Source organism: Muscardinus avellanarius (assembly GCF_963383645.1).
Source record: "Muscardinus avellanarius genome assembly, chromosome: 18".
Classification (NCBI taxonomy): domain Eukaryota; kingdom Metazoa; phylum Chordata; class Mammalia; order Rodentia; family Gliridae; genus Muscardinus; species Muscardinus avellanarius.
Window position 1 is genome coordinate 8,070,648 of NC_137804.1, and position 26,794 is coordinate 8,097,441.

Sequence of the window (26,794 nt, forward strand, 5' to 3'; positions counted from 1 at the left end):
ATGGCCGCCTCGGAGCGGCTCTACGAGCTGTGGCTGCTCTACTACGCGCAGGTGAGCCCGCTGCACCTGCGCCCCGCGCCGCCGGGCCCCGCACACGTGCGTGCCCGGACTCACACCTGGCGGGCAGCGCTCGGGCAGCCCTCCGTGGCGCGCCGCGGGGACGCTTCCCCCTTCATAACCGGGAAGCAGGCCTGGCGGGAACAGGGGCTGGCCAGGTCCAGAGAGGAAGGAGGCTCAGTTGGGAACGCGGACGCCAGGCCGGTTGGCCGGCGGTAGCCCGTGGGTCTGAGTGGGCCGGGCCCCTGCAGTGGCAGTGGGGAGATGTCCCCCTAGGAGTCAACTTGGGGCACCCAGGCCGCCCCCTAGGAGGCAGTGATGAGGCCCTGGGGTCTTTAGGTAACCCGGGCCACCTCCATTCTGGGGGTAAGGTGGGAGAGGCTGGGCGCTAGGGATGGAGAGAGGCCCTTTCCTCCGGAGCTCCCCGCCTGCTTCTGAAACTCCGTCCCCTCCCCTTCAGAAGGTAGGGGAGTGACTGACCTGGCGTCCCCACTTTCCTGCGCTCAGAGCAGGGAGAGCTCGCGGGGCACCTCCCTCCTCACCTGCCTGGCGGTGTGCTCCTGGCTCAGGTGTGCCCAGGGTACAATGTCGCATTGTACCCTGCATGTCTGGTCACTGGGGAGTTCATGCTCAGCCCTCTGTGAAGAGACTGGCTGTGGTCTACCAGGAGCGGCCAAGCATCTGGCTACAGCCTTTGTCCACTCAGGTGTGGGAGGCCCGAGCCCCTGGCAGACATGCGTGAAGAGAAGCCCTCTCGGTGTGGCCCGGACCAAACTCTTTGCGTGCCAGCCCTCTACTTCCCTGTCTGGCTGGCACAGCCTGGCCTTGGGGACTGTCTGGCCTTTGTAGAGGGTAGCCACCATGGCTGTCCAGGGCACAGGTGCCCACTCCCCACTGTCTTTGTGAAGGAGCCAAGGGTCTGGAGGAGCCTTCTCTGGGCCCGCCCTCTGAGAGCCTGTGGCCCTGGGCAGGTTTTAGATGTCCAGTTTCTTCACCTGTGACCAGGTGATGAGGTCTTGGAGCAGGTGAGGAGTCCGAGGGGCATTAGTGCTGGGTCTTCAGGCTGCGCGGCAGGCTGCTGGGTGTCCAGAGGCGAACTCCCAGGACTGACCTCTAACGTGGTGCCTCCAAATTCCCTTTCTAGCTGGGGTGGTCTCCCCCACACCTCAGGACGCACTGAGCACTCACCTGTGCCTGGCCCCGCTCCGCTCCTCACCAGGGAGCTGGCATGGAGTACAGGCTGCTTGGTGGTAGCCTTGCCAGCCTGGGCAGGCAGGGGGCAGCCTGGGGCCAGGCACACAAATCCAGGATGTGACTGAGAGCAAACCCTGGAGCCGGGTGGGGCCGGCCGCCTGGGGAGAGGAAGCTGCCCAACTGCCTTCCTGCCGGCTGCTCCCAGAATACCAAATACCGAATACCGGAATACCGTCCCAGGCTGCTCCCAGAATACCAAATACCGAATACCGGAATACCGTCCCACCCTCGGTGCTGGGCTCCCGGGAAGGGATGGCTGCACCGCAACTTTGAACTCTGCTAGGGCCCTCTAGTCCCTGGGGGCAAGGAGAGCGAAAGGAAGGTGATGTTCAGAGACCCTCCTCAGTCAGCCACGCCCAGCCAGTAGCACCTGCGCCCCTCCCTGCAGCAGGGAGCTGACATCAGCTGGCAAACCCGTTTCCCCAGTTGTGGGCCTGGCCAGGACAGGGGAGTGCCCTCCTGTCCCTCGCCTCCCCAAAGGACCCCCGGCTTGGGCCGGCCCTCGCAGTTCTGGAGGGTGGGGGACAAAGTGCTCCTGAACCTCAGGCTGAAAGTGGAGCTTCTCTGGTCCTGGTTGGGGAAACCAAGGCAGGGTCTTACCAAGGTCATCAGAAGAGTGCCTTTACCCAGAGGTTTCAGTCTGCGCAGGGAGCCTCGGAGGGCTTCACCGGGGACAGCCCAAGCCGTTTCCTGGGTGGGCTTTGCCTGGGGTGTTAACCTGTGTGCTGTACTGTGTGCATTCAGGCACCCCATGGGCACCCCATGTGTAGTGAGGGGCAGAGGATGAGGGGGCTGGGAGTGGGGATAGGACAGAGCCCAGGAAGCTGGTGGATGGCGGGCACCTCCAGAAAGCCCTGAGCCCACCCAGTTCCCCAGGAAGGACCCAAGAAGGTTAGGAGAGGACAAGGGGGCTGGGCTGGGCTGGCGGGACAGCATGTAAAAGCTAAAGCAGCATAGCCTGCAAACAGACCACTCCTCCCACCTGAAGCAGGGATGTGTTCAAAAGCTGCCCCAGGAAAGGGGGCCACTGGAGCTGAGGGCATTCAGGGTCGCAGAAGGCATTCAGGGTCGCAGAGGGCATTCAGGGTCGCAGAGGTCAGAGCAGGGCAAACACTGGGCCGCCTGTGGCAAGTCCAGGCTGAACTCTCCAACTATGCGTGGAGGACCCAAGAGGGCTCCGGAGGTTGGGGAGGTTGGGTCGGAGCTGTAGGTGACCTCTAGCTGCCCAGCCCTCCCCCAGCCCCTCATCCCAGATCCCAGAGTTCACTGCTTCTTGGCAACCTAGCCAGGCCCTCTGCCACCCCAGTCCTTAGCTGGTTCCTGTTCTCTCTGGGCCTCAGTTTACCTTCTCAAAAGGGGTCCCGGAAAGGTGGAATTGCTTCTTGGGTGTGTGGTCCCCTTACACCTCAGAAAACTGTTTTTTTTTCCTCCCTGTCTCTGTTGCCAAGGCAACCCAAGAGGGAGGGAGGAGGTGATGGGAGAGCATCATGGAGCCAGGGTTGGGGAGGGGCTGGCAATCCCTGGAGTTGTTATGGCAACTGGGGAACTGATGTTGAAGTGTGGGTCCCCATGGAAACAGGGCCAGTCACCGTGGGGACCCTGGAAGGAAGTTCTGTTTCCACAGTGATGGGGCCAAGGGAGGGTTAAGCCCTCGGGGTTGTGGAGACCTGAAGGTCTCCTGTTCAGTGACCCTTCTCCTGGTAGGGGCCACACAGGCTCTCTTCTTAGGCGTCCCGGCCGCTGCCACGTTCCCAGTCACCTCACGGCCTGGGTCCTCCAAGTCTGGCCTCCAGTCCTCCTGATACAGCCAGCGCCACTCTCCTCCTGGTGCTGGGGACCAACCCACTCTGCCTACCTGCTTTCTGCTTGTCTGTCTGGAGATGGGGTTCTCACCGCCCCTCCCCCAGCAGTGGTGAGGAGCCACCTGCTGCTGAGGATGCCCCCTTCCTTAGCTTGGATCTAGAATGCCCCTGGGGGTTCCATCCCCAGTACAAAAAAAAAAAAAAAAAAAAAACATAAAAACTGTGCAGAGCCAGGCACGGTGGCTCACACATGTGATCCCAGTGACCTGGGACACTGATACGGGAGGATCACTAGTTCTAGGCCAGAGCCTCAGTAATTCAGCAAGACCCTGTTTCAAAATCAAAATCTAAGCTGGGCATGGTGGTGCACACTTGTAATCCCAGCATTTGGGAGGCTAAGACAGGAGGGTTCCAGTTCTCAGACAACCTCAGCTATTTAGTGAGGCCCTTTGCAACTCAGTGAGACCCTGTTTCAAAATAAAAAGTAAAAAATAGGGCTAGTGGTATAGCCTGGAGCTAGAATGCCCATGGGGTCAATCCCAAGTAACAAAAACTAAAGAAAATAAAAATTAAAAATGAAGAGACAGCGGAGAGTCAGGAGGTACACACCTGTAATCCTGAGGCTGAGACAGGAGGATTGCAGGTTCAAGGGCAGTCTAAACAAAAACCAGACTCTCATCAACCTAGCAGAACTCTGTTTCTTTTTTTTTTTTTTCTTCTTCTTCTTCTTTTTTGTGGGTCTGGGGATGGAACCCAGGGACATTCTACCTCCAAGCTACATACCCTGTCCTATATTTTAGTCTTAATTTTGAGACAGGGTCTCACTAAGTTGCGGAGGGCCTCAGTAAGTAGCTGGGCTGTCTACAAACCACCATCCCTCAGTCTCAGCCTCTTGAATGCTGAGATTACAAGTGTGCGCCATCACGCCTGGCTGAGAACTCTGTTTCAAAAAAAAGAAAAAGAAAAAGAAGGTAGGGCTGGGGATGTGGCTTGGAGGTAGGATGTCCCTGGGCTCAATCCCCAGCACAAAAAAATAAAATAAAATAAATCAGGAGGGGTTGATATTACGAGGTCCTCAGGTTTAAACGGTGCCTGTAAAGGTGGGCGGCCCGAGCCCTGGGCTGCACTTGACCACTAATGTTGCTCCTGTCCAGTCAGCTTGAGGCTGGGCTGCTGTGGTCCGCCTGTGTCCCCAGTCAGAGCAGGGAAGGACGGGGAGGGTCCGGGCCGGCTCTGAAGTGGGCAAGGGGAACTCCAGCCCCTTCTGGGCTCTGGGCCCTGGCACGTAGCACTGCCCACCTAAGGACCCTGGCTGCTGCAGGTGGTACACACCCCAAAACCAGGCCTCAAGCCGTGGACCAGGCCAGAGCCGACCTGAGGCCTCCCACAAAGGGGAGAGCTGGGGAGGTGGGACACTGGCGGGCTCTGTGCTTCAGAGACCCTGTCCCTTCTCCAGAGCCCCTGAATTGCCTGGAGCGCCCCAGCCCTGAACCCAGTTCAGCCCTGACCTGCTGGGAGTCTGCAGGATTGGACAAGCCAAGGGTGTGGTTCCAGGGACCAAAGCAGAAGTGTGCGGGCGAGGGGCCCTCCCAGGCCTGGGAAGGCCTACCTGGCCGTGGCCCCAAAGAGGTACCAGGTTCCTGCTTAAATACCAGAAGCCCAAGTCACAGAGGCACTGGGGTGTGGGGTGGCAGGCCTGGGCGGGGGATGTGAATCAGAGGAAGGGAGTAGAGGCTGGAAGAGTGGTCCTGGTTGCACCAAGGGTCTGGAGTGCTGGGCTCAGCAGTCACGCCTTTTTTTTTGGGGGGGGGGATGCTGGAATGTGGGCTCTCAGGTGCTCAGCACAGGTGCAGCTGGCGAGATGCCACAGCTTGGTGAGAAGTGACTGGCTTCACTGGGGTGGGCTTGGGTTAGGAACCCCAAACTCCTTGAGACAGGAGGATCCTGGGTTCAAGAGACCAGGCATGGCCGGGCGAGGTGGGCACACTTGTAACCCAGCATTCGGGAGGCTGAGACCAGAGGATCATGCTTCGTGGACGGTCTCAGCTACTTAGTGAGGCCCTTGGCAACTCAGTGAGACCCTGTTTCAAAAATAAAAACTAAAAATTAGGGCTGGGGGTGTAGTTTAGAGGTAGAATGCCCCTGGGTTCCATCCCCAGTTTCAGAAAGAAAAAAAAAAAAAAAAAAAAAAGGCCAGCACGCAGTAACTCAGACCCTTTTCTTTGGCCGTACTGGGGATGGAACCCAGGGGCATTCTACCTCAGAGTCACACCCCAGCTCTGTTTTTCAGCAGAGGGTGGTCAGCAACGGTAACTGACAGTCGCCTGGACTTGGGTCTCTCCTTGATGGTGCTGGGATCCTTGGTATGGTTGCTCTGCCTGAGGTTTGGGGCCTGCCCCAGTCCACTGGGGTCCACTCCGGCCTGAGCTTGAGGTTTGGGGGCCCATAGGTGTGTGGTCAGGGCCTCTGGGAGCAGCCTTGGGCCCTCGCTCTCCTGCAGTCCAGGCCTGGGCGGTTGGCCTTCTGGTCTGCTGGTTAGGAGCTCCGGGTGGGGCCAGCTGGGAGGAAGCAGGGTTCTGAGCCACTGGGGCCTCCTCCCACCTCCATCCCTGGGCGGGACTTCAGATTGGTCTGGAGCCAGGTAGGGTGGCCAGGGCATGGGAGGGGTCAAGGTATGGGCGAGTCCTCCATATCATCCCTGGGTCAAAGCCTTAGGCCGGCCCCCGGGAAGTGCGGGCCCCTGCGCTTGGAGGGTACTGCAACTGCAGGGATGGGAACCGGCTCCCCAACTCAGGACCTCCTGCGCACAAAACCAGTTCCCGCTGGGGCCCCTCCCTAAGAGGGGGGCCCCTCGTAGAGTCTCTGGCGGGGCCCAGGGTGCCCTGCCCCCCCACATCCCTGCGGTCTGCCGGGAGGAAGTGGCCCCCTTCCCCCACCGTGACTCTGTGCTTCCTGCCCCAGCCGGGGCGGGAGGAGACGTTTCCCGTTAGCACCAAAGTTTCCCTAGCGGGGCCCTGACCCTTGGGCTCCACTGCCCACCCATGGAACCGGCTCCAGGGCCCGGGGTCCAGGTAACCAGCAAGGGAGGGTGCAGCACCCCAGGCAAGATGGCTTTCTGCAGGATGCTAGCCTAGGTTGGGGTGTGCAGGAGTGCCGTCCAGTGGTGCACCTGTGCCTGGGGTCCACAGCCCAGAATGTCTCCCTGAGGCCGCGGCCTCAGTGTGAGAAAGTGGCCAGAGGACCCAGCTCAAGGCTTTGGGTAGTGGCCGCAGGTATCTGGAGACCTTCAGCCTGGGCACCAGAGTGGGCCGCAGCCACACCCCACTCAGGGTGCCTGCCAGTGTCAGCCTGTGTGGGTGTCTGGGGACAGGTGGGTGGGGTGAGCTGGGGGTCTCCAGCCCAGTCCTAATACGCTACCTCCTGTCCTCCACCTGCACCTTTGGCCGCCGTCCCTGGTGCACACCTCCGCTGCCTGCCACCACCTGCTCCGCCCCTGCAGAAGGACCTGGGCTACCTGCAGCAGTGGCTGAAGGCCTTCGTGGGTGCCTTTGGCAAGAGCATCTCACTGTCCTCTCTGGAACCACGAAGGTGAGGATGCTTCTGCACGGAGGGGCTGGGCAAGCCCAGGGCCTGGGCACCGCAGTGACACTCCGTCCCGCAGGCCGGAGGAGGCTGGAGCGGAAGTGCCCCTGCTGCCGCCGGATGCCCTGCATGTGCTGGCCGAGCAGCTGGACCTGGGGGACCTGGAGCAAGCCCTGCTGCTGCTCAAGCTCTTCATCCTCCTCTGCAGGTGGCACCTCCCATTCCCACCCCAGGGGGTGGGCATGGACATGTGGGCCAGAGGGGGCAGGCGGAAGCGTGACCTGCCCGTCTTCCTCCCAGGAATCTGGAGAACGTGGAGGCAGGCTGGGGCCAGGTGCTGGTGCCACGGGTGCTGGCTCTGCTCACTGGGCTGGTGGCACAGGTGAGGCGGGCCCTCTGGGCAGTGCGGGGTGGCCGTGGCTGCCAGTGAGAGGGTTGACCTCGTCCGCTCTCCCCATGCCTACAGCTGAAGGGCCCCCCACAGGAGGGCCGTGGGGCCCAGCTGGAGAATGTGGCCCTCCACGCTCTGCTCCTCTGTGAGGGCCTCCTCGATCCCTACCAGACCTGGCGACGCCAGCAGAGCGGGTGAGACCCGGCGCTCAGGCTGGGACTGGCCCTGCGGGTGGGGGGGCGAGGCCAGGTGCCTGGCCTCACCTCGCCCCACACCTCCAGGGAAGTCATCAGCTCTAGGGAGAAGAGCAAGTACAGGTTCCCCCCTGCCGCCTTGCCCAGGGACTTCAGCACCTTCTTCCAAGGTCAGGCCCTCCCTGCATGCTCGCCCCGCCCCAGGCCTGGGCCCCTTCCTGACCTCAGACACCAGACAGCAACCCCAGGCTGTAGGTGGACCCGGGAAAGCCACAGTGGGAGCCAGGAGTGAAGGGAGAGGTGGGCCAGGGGAAAGCTTTCAACCACCTGTGCCCTGGCGCTGGTCCCTCTGCCCGCGGGGCTCCGGTCCAGGGCCTGGCATCCTGTCCAGCTTGACTGGAGCCCGGCCAGGCGGTCCTCCCACATAGGAGGCTGTGAAAGCCCCAGAAAGTCCTCAGTGGAGTTACTGGCGGGGGAGGGGCAGGCATCTGTGTGATAGATACCAGGGTCCCCAGAGCAGGCCAGGGGCTCTCCAGCTGCCACAGGGCTGAGGGAGCAGATTTGCATCTGAGAACCTAAAGCCCGGGGTGCTGGAGCAGCAGAGGGGCGTGTGCTCACCCTGGGGCCTGGTGTGGGCTTCAGGATCTGGGGAGCGCTGTGACCTCACAGTCCCCAACCTGGAGCAGTGAGCCCCTCAAGCCCTGATCCGAGTGAGGCCTTTTCCCTCAGCCTGAGCCTCTTTCTTGGCATGGCTCCCACCCGCACCCAAGCCAGGGCTTCACCTGCCCTGTACTCCCTGGCCCACCGCCTTCGCCCTGTCACGCCCGCTCGTCCACCATCTAGAGAGCCTGCAGGACGCCCGGCACCTGCCTCCCACGCTGCTGCTGCGGCTCATTCACCTGCTGGGCGCTGTCCTCGCAGGAGGGAAGGTAGGCGGGAGGCGAGCAGGCCGGGTGTGTCGCCTTGCCCCTACCCACGCTCCTACCCATGCCCCTCTTTGCCTTCCCCTGCAGGAGAACGGGCAGAGGGCGCTGAGTGCCGGCTCTGTGCAGGGCCTGCTGGGTGTGGTTCGGGGCTGGGGCCGTGGGCCAGCCCGTGACCCCCGCCTAGTGCCCCTGGCACTGGAGGCCCTGGTGGGCGCTGTCCACGTCTTGCATGCCAGCCGCACCCCATCCCGAGGGCCCGAGCTCCGCGCCTTGCTGGAGGGCTACTTCCACGTCCTTAATGCCGACTGGCCAGCCAGCCCAAGCTCAGGCCCCGAAGAGGCCCTTGTCACCCTGCGGGTCAGCATGCTTGGTGGGTATGGGCTCCCAGGCTTCTGGGGAGGGGCAGCAAGAGGGATGGGGGCGGGCAGGGCCTGACACCAGCCCCTGCGCAGATGCCATCCCCAAGATGCTGGCTTGCGAGGACCGACCAGTGCTGCAAGCCACCTTCCTCAGCAACAACTGTTTCGAACACCTTATTCGCCTGATTCAGAACAGCAAGGTGAGCCGGGCATGGTGGTGCATACTTGTAATCCTAGGACTTGGGGGGCTGAGACAGGAGGATCTCAGGTTTGGGGCCAGCCTCAGCTACTTAGCGAGGCCCTCCACAACTTAGTGAGACCCCGTTTCAAAGTAAAGAATAAGAAGTAGGGCTGGGGGGTGTAGCTCAGAGGTAGAATATCCTTGGGTTCCATCCCCACTACTGCAAAAAAGAAAAAGAAAAATCCAGAAAAGTGGGCGGGGCCTATAATCTGCTCGAGGAATCATGTATGTGTTCAGCAGGAGGCTTGGGGCACAGGTGAGGCCCCACTGCTCTGGGGCTGCAAGGGAGCTGTCCTGACCCCAGTGCACAGGCTACCGGACCCAGCTGCCTCGGGTGCACCGGGGAGGTGTGGCTCCACCTGTTCTTGTGCCTGGGACGCAGATGCCATTTCTCTCTGGGGCAGAGCCCTGGCAGCTGCCCGTCGCGCACTAACTGGCCTCCCTCCCCTTCCTCCTCTCTCTCCTTTGCCCTCCCCTCCACCCTGCCCCCACAGCTGTACCTGCAAGCCCGGGCGCCCCCTGAGGGGGACAGTGACCTGGCTACCCGGTTACTGACCGAGCCCGATGTCCAGAAGGTACCGCCCTGGGGCTGGCCAGCTCAGGCACCAACCCAGGCACCCTCTAAAGCCTGCCGTGTGCTCCAGATTGGGGGGGGGGGCGAGTAGATGCATGCCAGGCCTGGCAGTGGGGGCCCCCATCCTGGAGACTGGGGCAGGATGTGATCTAGCACCCACCTGGAGTTAAGATTGGGAACTGGGGCATTGCTCTGCTGAACCAGAAGGAACCTTCGAAACTCTCAGCTCCAGCTCTCGGAGGGGAATCGGAAGCCAGGGCGCTCCTGGATTTGGCCTAGGTCCTCAGAGGAGGCGCTGTGGTCCTTTCTGCCCACTTCAGAGGGGTTGGGGCCCCAGCCCCTCAGCATGGCTCCGCACCTCGATTCGCTGGGCCATCAGGAGTGTAGGTGCCAGCCGGGCCCACACCTGCACCGGAGCCCCTGCTCAGCCTTGTCTTCAGGGGCAGCCCTAGTGTCCGCTGCAGGTGGCCGCTTTCCAAGAACCCGTGTGTCTATTCATATAGAAAGAAGGCAGGGCAAGGTGATGTGCCTATATTTATTCCCCCCCCCCTTTTTTTTAAATGTACTAGGGATGAAACCCAGGGCCTTGCATGTGTTAGACAAGTGCTCTACCACTGAGCTATTCCCCAGCCACTTTTATTTTTTTGGTACTGGGGATTAAACCCAGGGGCATTCTACCTCTAAACTACAATCCCAGCTCTGGTTTTTATTTTTAATTTGAAACTGAACCTCACTAGATTGATGAGGGTCTTACTACTTGCTGAGGCTGTCCTCAAACCTGTGGTCCTTCTATCTCAGCCTCCCAAGTACTGGGAGTAGTACAGGTGTGCGCCACCATGTCTGGCTCAACTTTGCACACTGATTCATTTATTTACTTATATTTGGTTCTCGAGATTGAACCCAGAAGGGATTTTACCTCCAAGCTACATCTCCAGCTCTTTTTTTTTTCAATTTTAATGTGTATGTGTGTGTGTGTGTGTGTGTGTGTGTGTGTGTGTGTGTGTGTGGTACTGGGTTCCTGGAAGCCCTTCTACCTCCGGGCTACACTCCCAGACACCTATTTTATACTTTTTTATTTGGAAACAGGGTCTCTTAAACCAGTGCAGCTGGCTTTGAACCTGTGTGATCCTCCTATCTCCGCCTCCCAAGCATGGGGATTACAAGCGTGTGCCACCACACCTGGCTCAATTTTAATTTTTTAAAATATTTTTGGAAGTACTAGGGATTTTTTTTTTTTTTTTTTGGTGGTACTGGGGTTCCTGGAAGCCCTTCTACCTCCGGGCTACGCTCCCAGACCTATTTTTTATATTTTTGAAACAGGGTCTCTTACGCCAGCGCGGCTGGCTTTGAACCTGCGCGATCCTCCTGTCTCCGCCTCCCAAGCGCGGGGATTACAAGCGTGCGCCACCACGCCCGGCTAGTACTAGGGATTAAACCCAGGGGAATTCTACCTTCGAACTGTACCCTCAGCCCTATTTTTTTAATTTTGAAGCAAAATCTTGCTAAGTTGCTGAGGCTGGCCTTGAACCAGCAATCCTCCTGTCTCAGCTTCCCAAGTGCTTTGGTTAAAGTGTATACCACCACACTCAGATGACTTTCCTCCTTATTGGTTCATGGTGCTGGGGTTTGAATTTGGGGCTTTGCTGGTGCTAGGCAGTCGCTCTATCCAACTTGTTTGCCTACCCCACCCTCTGTAACTTAGGCCTGGATCAGGAAGAACTTTCCTTGAGGTCACACTCGGGGACTTGGGCTAAAATTAAGAGCCCCATAGGGCCTAACTTGGCCAAACACCTGCTGGCCGTCTTCCAGAGCCTTTGCCACCCTTTGCCCGCTCGGGAGGGCCAGGGAGTGAGCAGCAGGCCTGTGATGTCAGGTCCCGCCAGGCTGAGCCAGCCTCCCCTTCCTGGACCTAGGGCAGGGGCCAGGCAGGACTTCAAGGTCTCGAAGGTTCTTCTGGTTCTCACACTGTGATTGACTACCTATGCCTTCACCCCCACCCTGTCAATCATCACGGGTGACGGGCACTTGCTGGCCTGCTTGCACACACATGTCTGGTCGGGGGGTGGGAGGCTGGGGCGCAGCCTGCTCCTTCCAGGCCTCCCATCTGAGCGGGCCTCACCAGTGCAATGCTGAGAGGGGACGCCCTGAGAGCTCACCTCCTTCTGCCCCTGCCCCAAGGTGCTGGACCAGGACACTGATGCCATCACGGTCCGTGTGGTCAGAGTGCTGACCTGCGTCATGAGCGGCTCCCCCTCAGCCAAGGTGAGGCCGTGGGAGGGGAAGAGGGGAGGCGACTGACCACGTGTGCCCAGCACTGGCCTGTAAGAGTCCTGCTCCCTGGCCAAGCAAGCACTGGGAGGTGGAGGCCCTGCCCTCTGGGTGCAGCTGGCATACTGGGCGTGTGAGGGCATGACTGCCTGAAGCTGATGGGTCAGGGCTAGAAGGGGGAAGGGTACTTGTGGGCTGACCACCACCTGCAGCCTTCTGAGGTGAGCCAGGCTCCCACCCCTCTGCTGCCCCCAGGCCCACTAGTGCTATGACCCATGGGCAGAGCCAGGGAAGGCAGCCTGGCAGGTGCCCCTGGAGGGGCTGCCAGTCCCGGAGCCCACAGGCACACTTACATGCTCTTGCTGCACTCCGCAGGAGGTGTTCAAGGAGCGTGTCGGCTACCCGCACCTGCAGGAGGTCCTGCAGAGTCTCGGGGCCCCCACCCCTCGGCTGCTACAAGAGCTGCTTAACATGGTGAGAGTGGAGCTTGGGCATCTGAGCCCGAGTCAGGTCTCCCCGGGTGGGGAGGCCTCAGCCCCGTGCCCAGGGACTGTCGACGCAGGGCACCTGAGGCCCACCGTGCACACCTGTGTCCCTGGGCTGAGGACTCTGACTCTGGGCCTTGGAAGCCTGCGTGTCAGAGAGCCAGGCCCGTCCTGGGGGCCGTAGCTGGGGCGCGTCAGCCCGACGGTGCTGAAGGGTCCTGTCTGTGGGGGCTCCTAGGCCGCGCGGGGTGGGATGGGGTGGCACACGCTGCTTTCTCATGCCCTGGCAATTCAGCTAAAGCAGGAAGCCCCGCACTGCTGAGGCACTGCCACCTTCTCTCCACCTGCAGGCTGTGGAGGGCGACCACGGTGCCTGCCCCGTCCCCCCGATCCGCAACGAGCAGCCCCTGCTGGTGCTGGTGCAGTGGCTGCCGGCACTGCCTACAGCTGAGCTGCGGCTCTTCCTGGCACAGCGGCTCCGGTGGCTCTGTGACAGCTCAGCCGCCAGCCGTGCCACCTGCGTGCAGGCAGGCCTGGTGGGCTCCCTGCTGGAGGCGCTGGGCGCGGGGATGTCCCTGGGGACCCGCTGCCAGGAGCAGCTGCTGGCACTGCTGCAGGCACTGGGCCGGGTGTCGCTGAGGCCCCGGGAGCTGCGCCGCCTGCTGCACTCGGCCTCTGGGCTGGACGCGGGGCCCAGCAGCACTGAGGCCGCGAAGGCCAGACACGCGGGCGCCATCGTCCGAGCGCTGTCGGGCATGGCCCGGCCCCAGGGCCCCCCGCGTGCCCTGCGCTACTTCGACCTCACGCCCAGCATGGCCGGCATCATGGTGCCCTTGGTGCACCGGTGGCCGGGGCCTGGCTTCACCTTCCACGCCTGGCTCTGTCTGCACCCCACGGACGCAGCGGCCACCCCAGCTGCCCCTCGGCCCCTCCAGCGGAAGCAGCTGTACAGGTGAGTAGCTGCAGGACTTGGGGCCCCTGCCCAGGTGAGCCGGAGACAGGGGCGTAACCTGCGGGCCTGCCCCCAGCTTCTTTTCCAGCAGTGGCGCGGGGTTCGAGGCCTTCTTCACAGCGGCCGGGACACTGGTGGTGGCTGTGTGCACCCGGAAGGAGTACCTGACTGTGAGCCTGCCCGAAGTGTCCTTTGCCGACTCCACCTGGGTGAGCCTGCCTTCTCACGTGGCCGGCGGGGAGCCCACCGAGCCCCAGCCTGTGTGATGTCCGGGCCTCTGTTTCAGCACTGTGTGGCCATCGTCCACGTGCCCGGGCGCCGTCCCTTCAGCCAGAACCTGGTACGCGTGCACAGAGATGGCCATCTGATCAAGACAGCGCCTCTCCGCTGCCCCTCCCTCAGTGAGGTGTGCCAGGCAGGGCTGGGGAGGTCACGGGCAGTGGTGGGACTTGGAGCACGGGGGACAGGACAGGGCCTCGCGTGTCCCCCACCCCTCCCCGGGCCTCAGACCAGCCTTGTGAGCCCTCCCTGTGGAAGGAAGGGGCGCGGGTCTTGTTGTGATCTGATCGGCCCCCGCCTGCCCACAGCCTTTCTCCTCCTGCTGCATCGGCTCTGCAGGGCACCGCACCACAACCACCACCACGGGGCTGCCCGGGCCCGCTGGCCCCACTCACGTCCACCCTTCCCTCGCCCGCTCCCAGTCAGTCCCAGCCTCCACGGGGCTGGGCTGGGGGGCTGGGCAGGTGCCCTCCGTGCAGGAAGGCAGCGTCAGCTCTACCCTGGCTGGTACCCAGGACACCCGCTGGGGTAGCCCCACGTCCCTAGAGGGTCAGCTGGGCGCTGTGGCCATCTTTCACGAAGCCCTGCCGGCAGCTGCCCTGCAGGCCCTGTGTGCTTTGGGTACGTAGCACCCCCTGCCCAGCCCCAAGGCCAGGTGTGGGGGCCGAAGGTGTCCCCGAGTTCTGGCCTCTGGTGTTCTGTTCAGGAAGGGAGGAGGGAGGCTCGGTGGGGTTTAGCCAGAGGCCCTGTGAGGTCTGAAGTTTCCCCTCCATAGGGCCCAACGAGCCGGCGCCCTTCAAGCCCGAGGGCGAGCTGCAGGAGCTCAGCACCAAGCTCCTTCTCCATTACTCACCTCAGGTAAGTGGGGTCGGGTCGCGGTTCAGCCATGCTGCCCGCCTGTCCCGGCTGCCACACGGGCCTCTGCTCCTCTGCCTCCAGGCCTGTAAGAACAACATCTGCCTGGACCTGTCCCCCAGCCACGGGCTGGATGGTCGCCTGACGGGCCACAGGGTAGAGACGTGGGACGTGAAGGTTTGTGCATACGCAGCTAGAAGGCAACGCCTGGCCCTGTGGGGACTTGGGAAGCTGTCTGGAGCCCTCCCAGACTGGATGACCCCAGGGCCGCCCATCACCACTTCCTCCCCCAGGACGTGGTGAACTGTGTAGGGGGCATGGGGGCCCTGCTGCCTCTCCTGGAGCAAGTGGCCACTGACCCCCGAGCGGCCGAGGCAGGCCCAACCGAAACACACGACCTGGTGGGGCCAGAACTGACCTCTGGCCACAGCGCGCAGGGCCTGCTCCTCCCTCTGGGCAAGTCTACAGGTAAGCACCCCTGGCGCTGGAGACAGAGCGAGCCTCAACACTATGGGGGTGGAGGGCGTGGGTCTCATGGCTGCTGGCCAGCCTTGGACCCAGCTCTGTCCCCTCCCTGGTGGCCACAGAGGAGCGGATGGAGAGGAACGCGGTGGCTGCCTTTCTGCTGATGCTGCGGAACTTCCTGCAGGGCCACCCCGTGAACCAGGAGAGCCTGGTGCAGTGCCAGGGGCCGGCCATCGTGGGGGCCCTCCTGCGCAAGGTGGGCCTGCCTGTCTGAATGGGGTGGGACAATGGACTCTGGATGGGCTGGAAGGCTGGGCTGGGCGAGGGACCCAAGAAGGGCGGCCCTGGCCAGGGACGCAGGCAGCAGAGGCTGACCGCTCGACCCAACGCCTCTCGCCCCAGGTGCCCAGCGAAGCCATGGACACGCACGTGCTCATGTCCGCTCAGTTGTTGATGGAGCAGGCGGCCGCCGAGGGTAGCGGGCCCCTCCCGTTCCTGCTCTACCAGCACCTGCTCTTCAGCTTCCCCCTCTGGAGCCTCAGCGACTTTGCTGTGCGCCTCGGTGGGTATGGGGCTCCAGGCGCGGGGCCGGGCGGGAAGCCGCCTTGGAGCTCTGGCAGGGAGGGCCGGGCCCCGCCCAGGAGGACCTGAAGGGCCTCTGCCGCTGTCCACTCAGGGCACATCCAGTACATGTCCAGCATAGTCCGAGAGCACAGACAAAAGCTGAGGAAGAAGTATGGTGTCCAGTTCATCCTCGACACCCTCCGCACCCACTATGGGTGAGCCTGGGCCAGCCCCGGGGCAGCAGGGGTGGGCACGGCAGTCCTGGCCCTGAGAATGTGCGCTGCACTGGACCGTCGCCCGCCCACTGACCTCGGCCCTCCCCTCTCGTGGACTTCCTCTGTGCCAGCCCCCAACGGGAGCGTCACCTTGCCGCCGACGACCTGCGCACCGTGCAGACCTCCCTTCTGGGCCTGGCCCGGGAATTCCTGGCACGGAGCTTCTCTGCTGATGACCTGCAGGTCCTGCTGGGTTTCCTGGCAGCTGTGGAAGACGATGGCCAGGTAGGCTGCAGGTGGATGCAGGCCAGGCCCGGGCGAGGGCAGACTGGAGTGCACGACCAGCTTGCATGGACTGCTGTGTCCCCAGGTGCTGGGCGCCCTGGACCTGCTGCTGGCCCTGCTTCAGGGCTCCTCGGCTCAGGAATCCGTGGCTCTCGTCCTGCTGGAACCAGGGAACCTGGAGGTGCTGCTGGCGCTGCTGGTGCGGCCAGGGTCCTCCCTGCTGCTGCCCGACCGAGTCTGCAAGGTACCCCAGCCTGCCACACCTGGGGGCCTCTGCCGGGGACGAAGCCGGCTCTGCTGGATGCCCCTGGAACCACGCACCCGCACCACGCGGTGACTTCCCTCACACCTGAGCGCTTCCTGTGGTGACAGCCGCCGCCCTCCCCCCCCCCCCCCAGATCCTGCGCAGACTACAGCAGAACGACCGGCTGCCAGATCGGAGCCGCCAGCGGCTGCGGCTGCAGGACAGCGGTCTTCAGGGCCTGGTGGCCTGCCTGCCTGAGGGCACCGTCCCCCCCCAGCTCTGCCAGGGCCTCTACAAGCTCTTCCTGGGGGCAGGTACGTCCAGGTGGGGCCACGAGGCAGGCCAGGCAGAGGGGGAAGAGTGCCCTCAGGCTCATTCCAGCCATTTCTCCAGACTGCCTTGACCTCTCCGACCTGATGGCTGTGCTGCAGCTGACCCTCCACGCTGACCTCAGCGTCCGCCTGGACGTTTGTCGTCAGGTGAGTGAGAGGCGGAGCTTCAGGGGGCAGAGGTTGCTCCCGTCCTCAGGACCTCTGTCTGTGGGGCTGCTGAGGCGTCTGGGGGCCTTGCTGCACAGGCCAGGGACAAGGCCTGGGCAGGCCGTCCACTGGCCTCACCTGCTGTGTCCTGGCCCGGCAGCTCTTCCACCTCATCTATGGACAGCCAGACGTGGTGCACCTGCTGGCCCGCCAGGCCGGCTGGCAGGACGTGCTGACCCGGCTGTACATCCTGGAGTCGGCCGCGGCTGCCGGCCCTCCAGAGCTGCCCACCTCCCCGGAGCCAGTGCTGCTTGTACCGCCCACTGACTCATCTGCTGAGCTCGGGGACGTCTTTCTGCCCCCCGAGGGCCCCTGCCCTGACCCCGATGCCTTTTACCACGCTCTCTCCCCGTTTAGCATGCCCTTTGACCTGGGCCTGGGCCTAGAGCGGGCCAGTGTGGGCTCCAGTAATGCCACTGGTGCTGGTGGCAGCAGCGGGACCCTCACCCCGGCCAGCCAGCCTGGCACACCTTCCCCTCTGGATGGGCCTCGGCCCTTCCCTGCCGCTCAGGGTCGCCACAGCTCCAGTCTGTCCAACGTGCTGGAGGATGGCAGCCTCCCAGGGCCCACTCTCAGTGGAGACGATGCCTCCAATACCAGCAACCCCCAGGTGAGGTGGCCCACCGCAGCGTGGCACTCAGGGAGGACGCGCCTGGGACTCAGGGCTGCGCTGGGGCCTGACAACGGCCCGATAACTGCTGGTCCTGCTTGGAGCTGCCCTCATGGTTCCTCTGTAGTTATGTCTTGGGGTGTCCTGAGACAGGGTGAGCCGGAATGGGGGACGCCAGCCAGGCTTTGGAGGGGCACTCGGGAGACTCTGTAGGGCCCAAGGACAGGTAGCACCAAGGTCTTTATGCTGCTGAATCTGGGGATTAGCTTCAGCTCCTCCAACAGTGTTTTTCAAGAGAGTTCTAGGGAGCCGGGTGTGGTGGCGCACGCCTGTAATCCCAGCATTGGGGAGGCTGAGACAGGAGGATCGTGGTTTGCAGACAGCCTCAGCTACTTAGTGAAGCCCTTTGCAACTCAGTGAGACCCTGTTTCAAAATCAAAATAAAGAGTAAAAAATAGGGCTGGGGGTGTAACTCGGAAGTAGAATGCCCCTGGGTTCCATCCCTAGTAACAACAACAACAACAAAAAGCCAGGACTGGTCTTGAGGACTGCGGGGTCATCTTTGTGAGTGCCTCAGCTCCTCTGGGGAGTCCAGGCTGGCTGCAGCTGAGTGCTCTGGCCCCCACCATGCCCGCTAGCGGCGGACAGCGTGGCCGAGCTGGGCAGGGGCGGCCAGCTGGCCCATAGCCTGCTGCCTGTCTGCCCGCAGCAAGCCCCTGAGGAGGAGCTGTGCAACCTGCTCACCAACGTGCTGTTCTCTGTGACGTGGCGGGGCGTGGAGGGCAGTGATGAGGCTGCCTGGCGTGAGCGCGGCCAAGTCTTCTCGGCGCTCACCCAGCTGGGGGCCTCGGCTACACTCGTGCGTCCCCCAGACTGCATCAAGCGCAGGTAAGAGGGCGGCGGTGGGGCCGAGGGTCTTGGGCAGGGGCCAGGGTGGCAGCCAGGCAGACACCAGCCCCTCGCCCACCCAGTCTCCTGGAGATGATGCTAGAGTCCGCCCTGACAGACGTCCAGGAGGCCCCTGCCGGGGCGCTGGCCGGCCTCACCCAGCAGGCACTCTGGCTGCTGCGCCTGCTGCAGGACTTCCTGTGGGCCGAGGGCCACGGTAACCAGGAGTTGTGGAGCGAGAAGGTGAGGCTGTGCCCAGGGCAAAGCCCCTGCTCGAGTGGTCTGGAGGATGGGCCAGGCCTCGGGGCTCAGAACAGGTGTCCTAGCATGGATCTGCCCGTGCACGAGCCCTGCTGGCCCTCAACTCAGTCTCTACCTCCACTCTCCCGCGGTGTGGCAACATCGCCTGGAACACATCTGCGCTCAGCTGCTGGAAGGGGTGTGCAGCCTGCTGGACCGCCTGGCCGCCTGGCCGCACCTGGCCAACAGCACTGCCGACCTCCGGGAGATGGCGCAGATAGGTCTGCGTCTTGTGCTTGGCTACATCCTGCTGGAGGACCCGCAGGTGAGTGCAGGGTGATGGGGCAGCGTCCTGCTGGAGGGTCTGGGGGAGCTCACGCTGCTCCTCACGCTGTGTCCACAGCTGCACGCGCAGGCCTACGTGAAGCTGCACACGCTGCTGCAGACAGCAGTGCCAGCCCGCCGGGAGGAGGCCTGCTACGTGCTCTCCAAGCTGGAGGCGGCGCTGGCCCGTGCGCTCAGCACCTCTTTGCCCGAAGCCTCCGCCGAGCACACCGGGGCCCGGTCTGCAGCTGCTGTGGCCTCGGAGCGCTGCTCCTGGCTGGTGCCCCTGGTGCGCACGCTACTGGACCGGGCCTATGGGCCGTTGGGGCTGCAGTGGGGGCTGCCCTCACTCCCACCCACCAACGGCAGCCCCACCTTCTTCGAGGACTTCCAGGCCTTTTGCGCCACCGCGGAATGGCGCCACTTCATCGACAAGCAGGTGCCTGGAGGTGGGGCCCAGGAAGAGAAGCACGGGCCGGGACGTCCGTCCAACACTGGTCTCCTCCGTGCCGATCCCGCAGGTGCAGCCCACCATGTCACAGTTTGAGATGGACACCTATGCCAAGAGCCACGACCTCATGTCAGGCTTCTGGAACGCCTGCTATGATACAATGATGAGCAGTGGGCAGCGGCGCCAGCGCGACCGCGCCCACAGTCGGAGGGCTTTCCAGGTGTGCGGTCCAGGAGCCCCCCACGCCTGTCCCCAGGGGACAAGTGACACTTGCAGCGGGGAAACCGGGAGCAGGGAAGCGGTGCCCAGCGGAGAGACTGAACCCCCCTTCTCCCCGCAGGCGCTGGTGCTGGAGCCGGTGCAGCGGCGGGCGCGCCTCGAGGGGCAGCGCTACGCTGCGGTGCTGAAGCAGCAGGCGGCGCAGCATTCCACCGCCCTGCTGCACTGGGGCGCACTGTGGCGCCAGCTCTCCAGCCCCCGTGGGGCCTGGGCGCTGAGGTGGGTGGGGCATGTGGCAGAGGGGCCGGGCCTGGGTGCCAAGGTGGGAGAGGTGCCGGGCAGAGGGGCGGGCCCTGGGCACTGAGGTGGGTGGGGTAGAGGGGCAGGGGCTGGGCTCTGAGGTTGCAGGGCAGGGGGGCCTGCAGCTGTGCCTATCCATGACCACCCCTGGGCTGTCACAGGGACCCCCTGCCCTTGCATTGGAAGCTGTCCAGCGCGGAGACATACTCACGCATGCGCCTGAAGCTGGTACCCAACCACAACTTCGACCCTCACCTGGAAGCCAGTGCCCTCAGGGACAACCTGGGTAAGGAGAGTGCTGAGCGGGTCCTCTCCAGGGCCTTCCTGTCCTAAGGCCCACTGGCTGAGCGCTCTTGGCCTCCTGCAGGTGAGGCCCCCCTCATGCTCACAGAAGAGGCCTCCCTGCCTCTGGCTGTGACCAAGGAGGCCAAAGTCAGCACCCCTGCGGAGGAGCTGCAGGAGGACTCACTGGGCGAGGATGAGCTGGCGGCTGGAGAGACCCCGTGAGTGGGCGGCCAGGGCTCAGGGCTGCTCCAGCTGAGCACCTTGCTCCAGGGCTGGCTGTCAGGGCTGTGTCTGCCTCTGCCCAATGTCTGTCCCCCCAACGCCTGTCCAAAATCAGGCGGGCTGGGAGGGTCGTCCAGCAGAGCTGGCTGGTCTTTAGTAGCCGGGCAGAGCAATGCCAAGGGCTGGGGGGGCCCGCGGAGGTGGGTGGGCAGTGGGCACCCACCTGGGCAGCTGCTTCCTTTCTCGGGGCACCAGCTTGTGTACCTCGTGACTGCCACCTGAAGCAAGCGGCCCATGGGCTGGTCAGGAGGGGTGCCAGAGCCTCCAACCAAGGGTGCTCCTCCAGGACTGAGGTGGGGGAGCTGGACGAGCAGCGGGAAAAGCTGGTGCTGTCGGCCGAGTGCCAGCTGGTCACCGTGGTGGCTGTGGTCCCGGGACTGCTGGAGATCACCACACAGAACCTGTACTTCTATGATGGCAGTCCTGAGCGCGTGGAAACCGAGGAGGGTGCGTCCGGTGGAGGGGTGGGGCGGGAGGAGTGGCTCAGCGTGAGGCTGAGGCCAGCGACCCCTACAGGCATTGGCCATGACTTCCGGCGCCCCCTGGCCCAGCTGCGTGAGGTCCACCTGCGACGCTTCAACCTGCGCCGCTCAGCACTTGAGCTGTTCTTCATCGACCAGGCCAACTGCTTCCTCAACTTCCCCTGCAAGGGGGCCGGGACGCCAGCCCCCTCGCCCAGCCAGGGCCCCAGGCCCCAGCCCTGCCCTCCCCTGACCCACACCCAGGTTCGGAACCAGGTATACTCCTGGCTTCTGCGCCTGCGCCCCCCCAGCCAAGCCTACCTGAGCAGCCGCTCCCCCCAGGAGATGCTGCGGGCCTCAGGCCTGACCCAGGTGAGAGCCCCGACTGGACGGTAGTGGGGAAGAGGGTGCTGGACGGACTCACCACTCACCTCTGTCTCCTGCCCCCACCCCAGAAATGGGTGCAGCGTGAAATATCCAACTTTGAGTATTTGATGCAACTGAACACCATTGCCGGGCGGACCTATAATGACCTGTCTCAGTACCCTGTGGTGAGGCTCTGCCCCGCAGCCCCATGCCTGTGGTGAGGGTCCGCTCCCACCAGCTCTCTGGTCCTCCAGCCCCAGCTGTAGGCACCTGGGCTGGGCAAAGTCCTGAGCTTGGTCCTGTGGGTATGACCTGGCCCCTATTCCTGCCGCCCCCCACCCCCGCTAGTCTCCCTGCAGGGAACCTCTAGACAGGACAGTCGCCTGCTTTGCGGGCACCCCTCCACATGGTGCCCCGCCTGCGAGCAGGCTCCATGCTCATCTTCCAACGGGCAGGCAGCTGTCAGAGCCCTCATGCAGTCCCTCTCCCGGGTGGGCGGCCAGTTCCCCTGGGTCTTGCAGGACTACGTGTCCCCAACCCTGGACCTCAGCAACCCAGCTGTCTTCCGGGACCTGTCCAAACCCATCGGTGTGGTGAACCCCAAGCATGCCCAGCTCGTGCGGGAGAAGTGAGCATGTGGGCAGGGCTCGGCAGGGCGGGCTGGGCGAGGAAGGGGCTTCTTCCGACCCCTCACCTGCGGCCCCAGGTACGAGAGCTTCGAGGACCCGGCCGGCACCATCGACAAGTTCCACTACGGCACCCACTATTCCAACGCGGCGGGAGTGATGCACTACCTCATCCGTGTGGAGCCCTTCACCTCTCTGCATGTCCAGCTGCAGAGTGGCCGGTGCGCGGGGTGCCACGCAGGGGAAGCAGGTCCTCCTGCACCCGGACGTCGTTCTCCTCACCTTGGCCCGTGTCCCCACCAGCTTCGACTGCTCTGACCGGCAGTTTCACTCGGTGGCGGCCGCCTGGCAGGCGCGGCTGGAGAGCCCTGCAGACGTGAAGGAGCTCATCCCGGAGTTCTTCTATTTCCCCGACTTCCTGCAGAACCAGAATGGTAGCACAGGGGTGCCGCATGGACGGGTGGATGGGCAGGGTGCGCAGGGACACCGCTGACCCGGCCCTCTGCAGGCTTCGACCTCGGCTGCCTCCAGCTGACCAACGAGAAGGTGGGTGACGTGGTGCTGCCTCCGTGGGCCAGCTCTCCCGAGGACTTCATCCAGCTGCACCGCCAGGCTCTGGTGAGGAGGGGACCACCCAGGTGTCCGGCAGCCAGGCTTCATGGTGAGGAGTCGGCCAGCCCAGGACTGACCACCCTCCCTGGTCCCAGGAGTCAGAGTACGTGTCCGCCCACCTGCATGAGTGGATCGACCTCATCTTTGGCTACAAGCAGCGCGGGCCAGCGGCTGAGGAGGCCCTCAACGTCTTCTACTACTGCACCTACGAGGGTGGGCAGTGTGCTGCGAGGCCGGGCCGGGGCCAGAGGGGGATGCGGAGGGCACAGGCAGAGACCTCTCTGCTCTGTCTCCCTGCCAGGGGCCGTAGACCTGGACCACGTGGCTGACGAGCGTGAACGGAAGGCTCTGGAGGGCATCATCAGCAACTTTGGGCAGACGCCCTGTCAGCTGCTGAAGGTGAGGCTGGCTGGAGGGCCAGGGCCGAGGAGCCCACGCCATGGTGCTGAGCGGCCTCTCATCCCCAGGAGCCTCACCCGAGCCGGCTGTCAGCCGAGGAAGCAGCCCATCGCCTGGCGCGCCTGGACCCCAGCCCTCCCAGCATCTTCCAGCACCTGGACCAGCTCAAGGCCTTCTTTGCTGAGGTGGGAGGCGTGGGCCCTCCATTTCCTGCCTCATGAGATGGGTTGGCCTTGCTGTCCCGACCCACCTTGAGGGGCAGATGGGAATAGTAAATCAAGGGGACTGAGTTAAAGGCACCTTGACAGTGAGCTAAGCATGGGAGGAACACAGGATAGGGGAGTCTTCTTCACGGAAGCAGGCTCTGACAGTACGTGGAGGTCAGGGTGAGGCATCCAGCCTGGCACCCCTTCCTGCCTGCATCGTCAAACACTGCCCCCAGGCCTGGTGGTCTTGGGCTCCCCTCCTCCCGTGTTCTGACTTTGGGCTATGGGGCCTGGGAGCAATGTTGGGAAGGGCAAGGGAGCCCAAGCTTGGCCTTTGGGAAGGCTCTTTGGTGTCCAGCCCACTCTCGCCCACCTTTGGTGTGTCTTTCCTCTGTGCCTACCAGTCCCTTCAGGGCTAGGTCTTGGAGGGACATCTGCACTGCCACGCCTGGGCAGAGACGGGGCGGTGCCCCAGGGCGCAGTCTTCGCGCCAGGCCTCTGGTCGGCAGCTGGCCCAGCCAGCCTGTGCTCCCCCTGCAGGTTGTCAGCGAGGGCATCCCCCTGGTGCTAGCCCTGGTCCCCCACCGACAGCCCCACTCCTTCATCACCCAGGGCTCTCCTGACCTCTTGGTGAGTGTGCTGGGCAGGGCCCCACCTCAGCGCCCTGGCCCTGCCGCCCCACACCCACCTCTGCCCCACCCACCTGCAGGTGACAGTGAGTGCCAACGGGCTGCTGGGCACCCACAGCTGGCTGCCGTATGACCGGAACATCAGCAACTACTTCAGCTTCAACAAAGACCCCAACATGGGCAGCACCAAGTAGGCCAGAGGGCTGCGGGCAGGTGGGTGAGCACCCAGTCATCTCCCCTCCATAGGGAGGGGCCGCCTCAGCCGCCACGCCCTTCCCGGGTTAGGACACAGAAACTGCTGAGCGGCCCTTGGATGCCGGGCAGCGGCGTGAGTGGACGAGCACTGGCCGTGGCCCCTGACGGGAAGCTGCTCTTCAGTGGCGGCCACTGGGACGGCAGCCTGCGGGTGACGGCGCTGCCTCGGGGCAAGCTGTTGAGCCAGCTGCATGGCCATCTGGGTAGGCGCGGCGTGGACAGGGACAGGGCTGGGCAGGCCTGCCTGGGCAGGCGGTCTGGGTGACGCTGTCCTGCCCCCCCCCACCCGCCGTGCAGATGTGGTGACCTGCCTTGCCCTGGACACCTGCGGCATCTACCTCATCTCAGGCTCACGGGACACCACGTGCATGGTCTGGCGGCTCCTGCAGCAGGTGGGCGGGGCCTGGAGCTGCCCTCCTCCTCCTGTCTAGCTGCTCCCCGGCCTGCTCCTCGGGGCCAGTCCTAAGCCACGCCGACTCCCCACAGGGCGGCCTGTCTCCCAAGCCGGCACAGGTACTGTATGGGCACGAGGCTGCAGTGAGCTGTGTGGCTATCAGAACAGAGCTGGACATGGCTGTGTCTGGCTCCGAGGTAAGTGTCCGGTGCGGGGGGGCGGGGGCTGCCTTGGGGCACAGGCCCTGCCCAGCGCCTGCACTGCCTTTCCACAGGACGGAACTGTGCTCATACATACTGTTCGCCGGGGCCAGTTTGTGGCTGCCCTGCAGCCTCCGGGTGCTGCGCTGCCTGGCCCCGTGTCTCACCTGGCTCTGGGGTCTGAAGGCCAGGTCGTGGTGCAGAGTTCCTCATGGGAACGCCCCGGGGCCCAGGTAAGGGGCCCGGCTGGGAAGGGGGGGACTGGGGCCGGCCGCAGCCCACACTCACCTCCCCCCGCCTCCCCAGGCAGCTTTTTCTTTGCACGTGTACTCTGTGAATGGACAGCTACGGGCGTCCCTGTCCCTGGCAGAGCAGCCCACGGCCCTGGTGGTGGTGGAGGACTTTGTTTTGCTGGGCACTGCCCAGTGCGCCTTGCACATCCTCCACCTGAACAGGTGAGCCCTGCTTGGGAGGTCTTGCCTGTCTCCATGGAAGTCACGGGCACAGGACCATAGGGTGCCCATCAGCCACCACACTCCATGTCTGTGGGCATGTTCTTCTAGGTCCAGCACTGTGCCCTCCCTCAGTGACACTGTTGTGGGCACTCCTGTGTGTCAGGGTTTCACTTTATCAGTCCTCTGAGTGAGCGCAAGCTGGGTGGGGTGGCACACACCTGTAATTCCAGTACTTGGGAGGCTAAGACAGGAGGGTGGCAGCAATTTAGTGAGGCTCTCAGCAACCTAGCAAGACTCTGTTGCATAACAAAAAAGTTGCATGCTTGTAATCTCAGCATTTGGGAGGCTGAGACATTTGGGAGGAGGATCTCAGGTTAGCAGCCAGCCTCAAGTACTTAGGCTCTCAGCAACTTAGTGAGACCTTGTTTCAAAAGAAAATAAAAAATAAGGCTGGGGGGTGTAGCTCTGAGGTAGAATGCCCCTGGGTTCCATCCTTAGTAGCACAAAAAATAAGATAAAATAGGGTTTGGAGTGTAGCTCAGAGGCAGAGTGCCCCTGGTACTAAATAAATAAATAAATAAATAAATAAATAAATAAATAAAAGCCGGCCGTGGTGGGGCACGCTTGTAATCCCCACGCTTGGGAAGTGGAGACAGGAGGATCGCGCAGGTTCGAAGCCAGCCGCGCTGGCTTAAGAGACCCTGTTTCCAAATTTAAAAAAAATATAAAAATAGGTCTGGGAGTGTAGCCTGGAGGTAGAAGTGTTTCCAGGAACCCAGCACCACAAAAATAAATAAATAAATAAATAAATAAATAAATAAATAAATAAATAGGGTAGAGGGTACATGGAACTAGGGTGCACCCACCTGCTGGGTGCAGAGCCCTGGCAGTTTGTGAGGTTGCATGCACCCCTCCCCTACTCCAGACTACTCCCGGCCGCGCCTCCGCTGCCCATGAAGGTGCCCATCTGCAGCGTCGCTGTCACCAAGGAGCGCAGCCACGTGCTGGTGGGCCTGGAGGATGGCAAGCTGATTGTAGTGGGCGGAGGGCAGCCCTCCGAGGTGAGCACAGGCCCGGGGTGCCCTGGGCAGGAGCGGGGCCCTCGGCCCACCCCTGCTCACCCAACACCACCGCTGCCCCAGGTGCGCAGCAGCCAGTTTGCGCGGAAGCTGTGGCGGTCGTCGCGGCGAATCTCCCAGGTGTCCTCAGGGGAGACTGAGTACAAGCCTGGGGAGGCGGCGCGCTGAGCTGGAGGGCCAGTCCAGCCACCGGACTCCGCCCCCGGCAGAGGCCCCGCCCAGCGCTCCCCCAGGGCTGCTGGCCCGCAGGTCGCCCTCGCTGGCTGAGGGCCTCAGTCTCTGCGTGCTGGCAGCACGTTTGCACAGTCCCAGCTCCTTGGTCGGACCTCGAGCACCGCCGTGGCCTTAGTCCCCAGGTGCCCCACTCCATCTCAGCAATAAACTTGACTAGTTTTGTAGCTGCCCCGCCTCTGAGTGCACATGCGCGGCCGGCTTGCCCGCCGTGGCCAGCCTCCTCCTCGCCTCAGTTTCCCCTTGCAGCCCCTCCTCGTCCATCTCCGGCCGGTCTCTGCCCTCTCCCAGCCCTGCGATGCCCCAAGCTGCCTCTACCCTGCCTCCTTCCCAGGGACAAAGGCCTCTGGCCCTGTAGGGCCGCCACTGCAGGTCGGGGTTCGAGCTGGCTGTCAAGTGTCCTCTTTGGGCTGCGAGGCGCCAGCGTGTGAGTTGGGTGTGTGTACTTTGTGGGCTTGAGACTGTTGGGCAGGTGGGGAGGCAGGGAGAGTCCAGCCCTTCTGCCCAGGGCAGTGGGGAGGACGCAGGGCCACCCACCACCAGGACCCAGAGGGCCCCTCCGCCCGGAATGCTGGCTTAGCCACGCAGCAGGGGCGCACAGTGTGGACCTCAGCTTCATGGCCGTGGGTGTTGGGGACTTGGAGGGGCATCTCTCCTTCCCCACACTCTGGCCCCTTCTTCCCCTAGAAGTAGGTCCCAGCAGATTCAGCCGGTAGGGTCCAGATGGGTCCTGAGAACTTCCTGATGAGAG

At 63.2% G+C, this 26,794-nt stretch overlaps 1 protein-coding gene across 1 annotated transcript; it reads left to right on the forward strand.

Annotated features, from left to right (window-relative positions):
- NBEAL2 (neurobeachin like 2) lies at positions 1 to 25,980 on the forward strand (the record flags this gene model as incomplete). The annotated part of the gene is made up of 53 exons (XM_080715340.1): positions 1 to 51; positions 6,613 to 6,701; positions 6,775 to 6,903; positions 6,996 to 7,077; positions 7,162 to 7,280; positions 7,368 to 7,450; positions 8,124 to 8,209; positions 8,294 to 8,576; positions 8,659 to 8,765; positions 9,301 to 9,381; positions 11,559 to 11,642; positions 12,024 to 12,122; positions 12,484 to 13,085; positions 13,162 to 13,294; positions 13,372 to 13,491; positions 13,673 to 13,985; positions 14,140 to 14,222; positions 14,304 to 14,396; positions 14,513 to 14,687; positions 14,807 to 14,940; positions 15,087 to 15,246; positions 15,361 to 15,463; positions 15,595 to 15,748; positions 15,834 to 15,992; positions 16,147 to 16,306; positions 16,386 to 16,471; positions 16,632 to 17,141; positions 17,851 to 18,029; positions 18,113 to 18,272; positions 18,457 to 18,594; positions 18,673 to 19,032; positions 19,115 to 19,264; positions 19,385 to 19,542; positions 19,725 to 19,849; positions 19,931 to 20,066; positions 20,417 to 20,963; positions 21,047 to 21,142; positions 21,461 to 21,585; positions 21,664 to 21,804; positions 21,887 to 22,017; positions 22,092 to 22,201; positions 22,291 to 22,408; positions 22,497 to 22,594; positions 22,663 to 22,779; positions 23,341 to 23,430; positions 23,510 to 23,619; positions 23,715 to 23,887; positions 23,982 to 24,076; positions 24,171 to 24,275; positions 24,353 to 24,511; positions 24,585 to 24,733; positions 25,659 to 25,794; positions 25,876 to 25,980. The coding sequence occupies 53 exons, from the start codon at positions 1 to 3 to the stop codon at positions 25,978 to 25,980; spliced, it is 8,289 nt and encodes a 2,762-aa protein (XP_080571466.1).
- Positions 25,981 to 26,794: the final 814 nt, after the last annotated feature.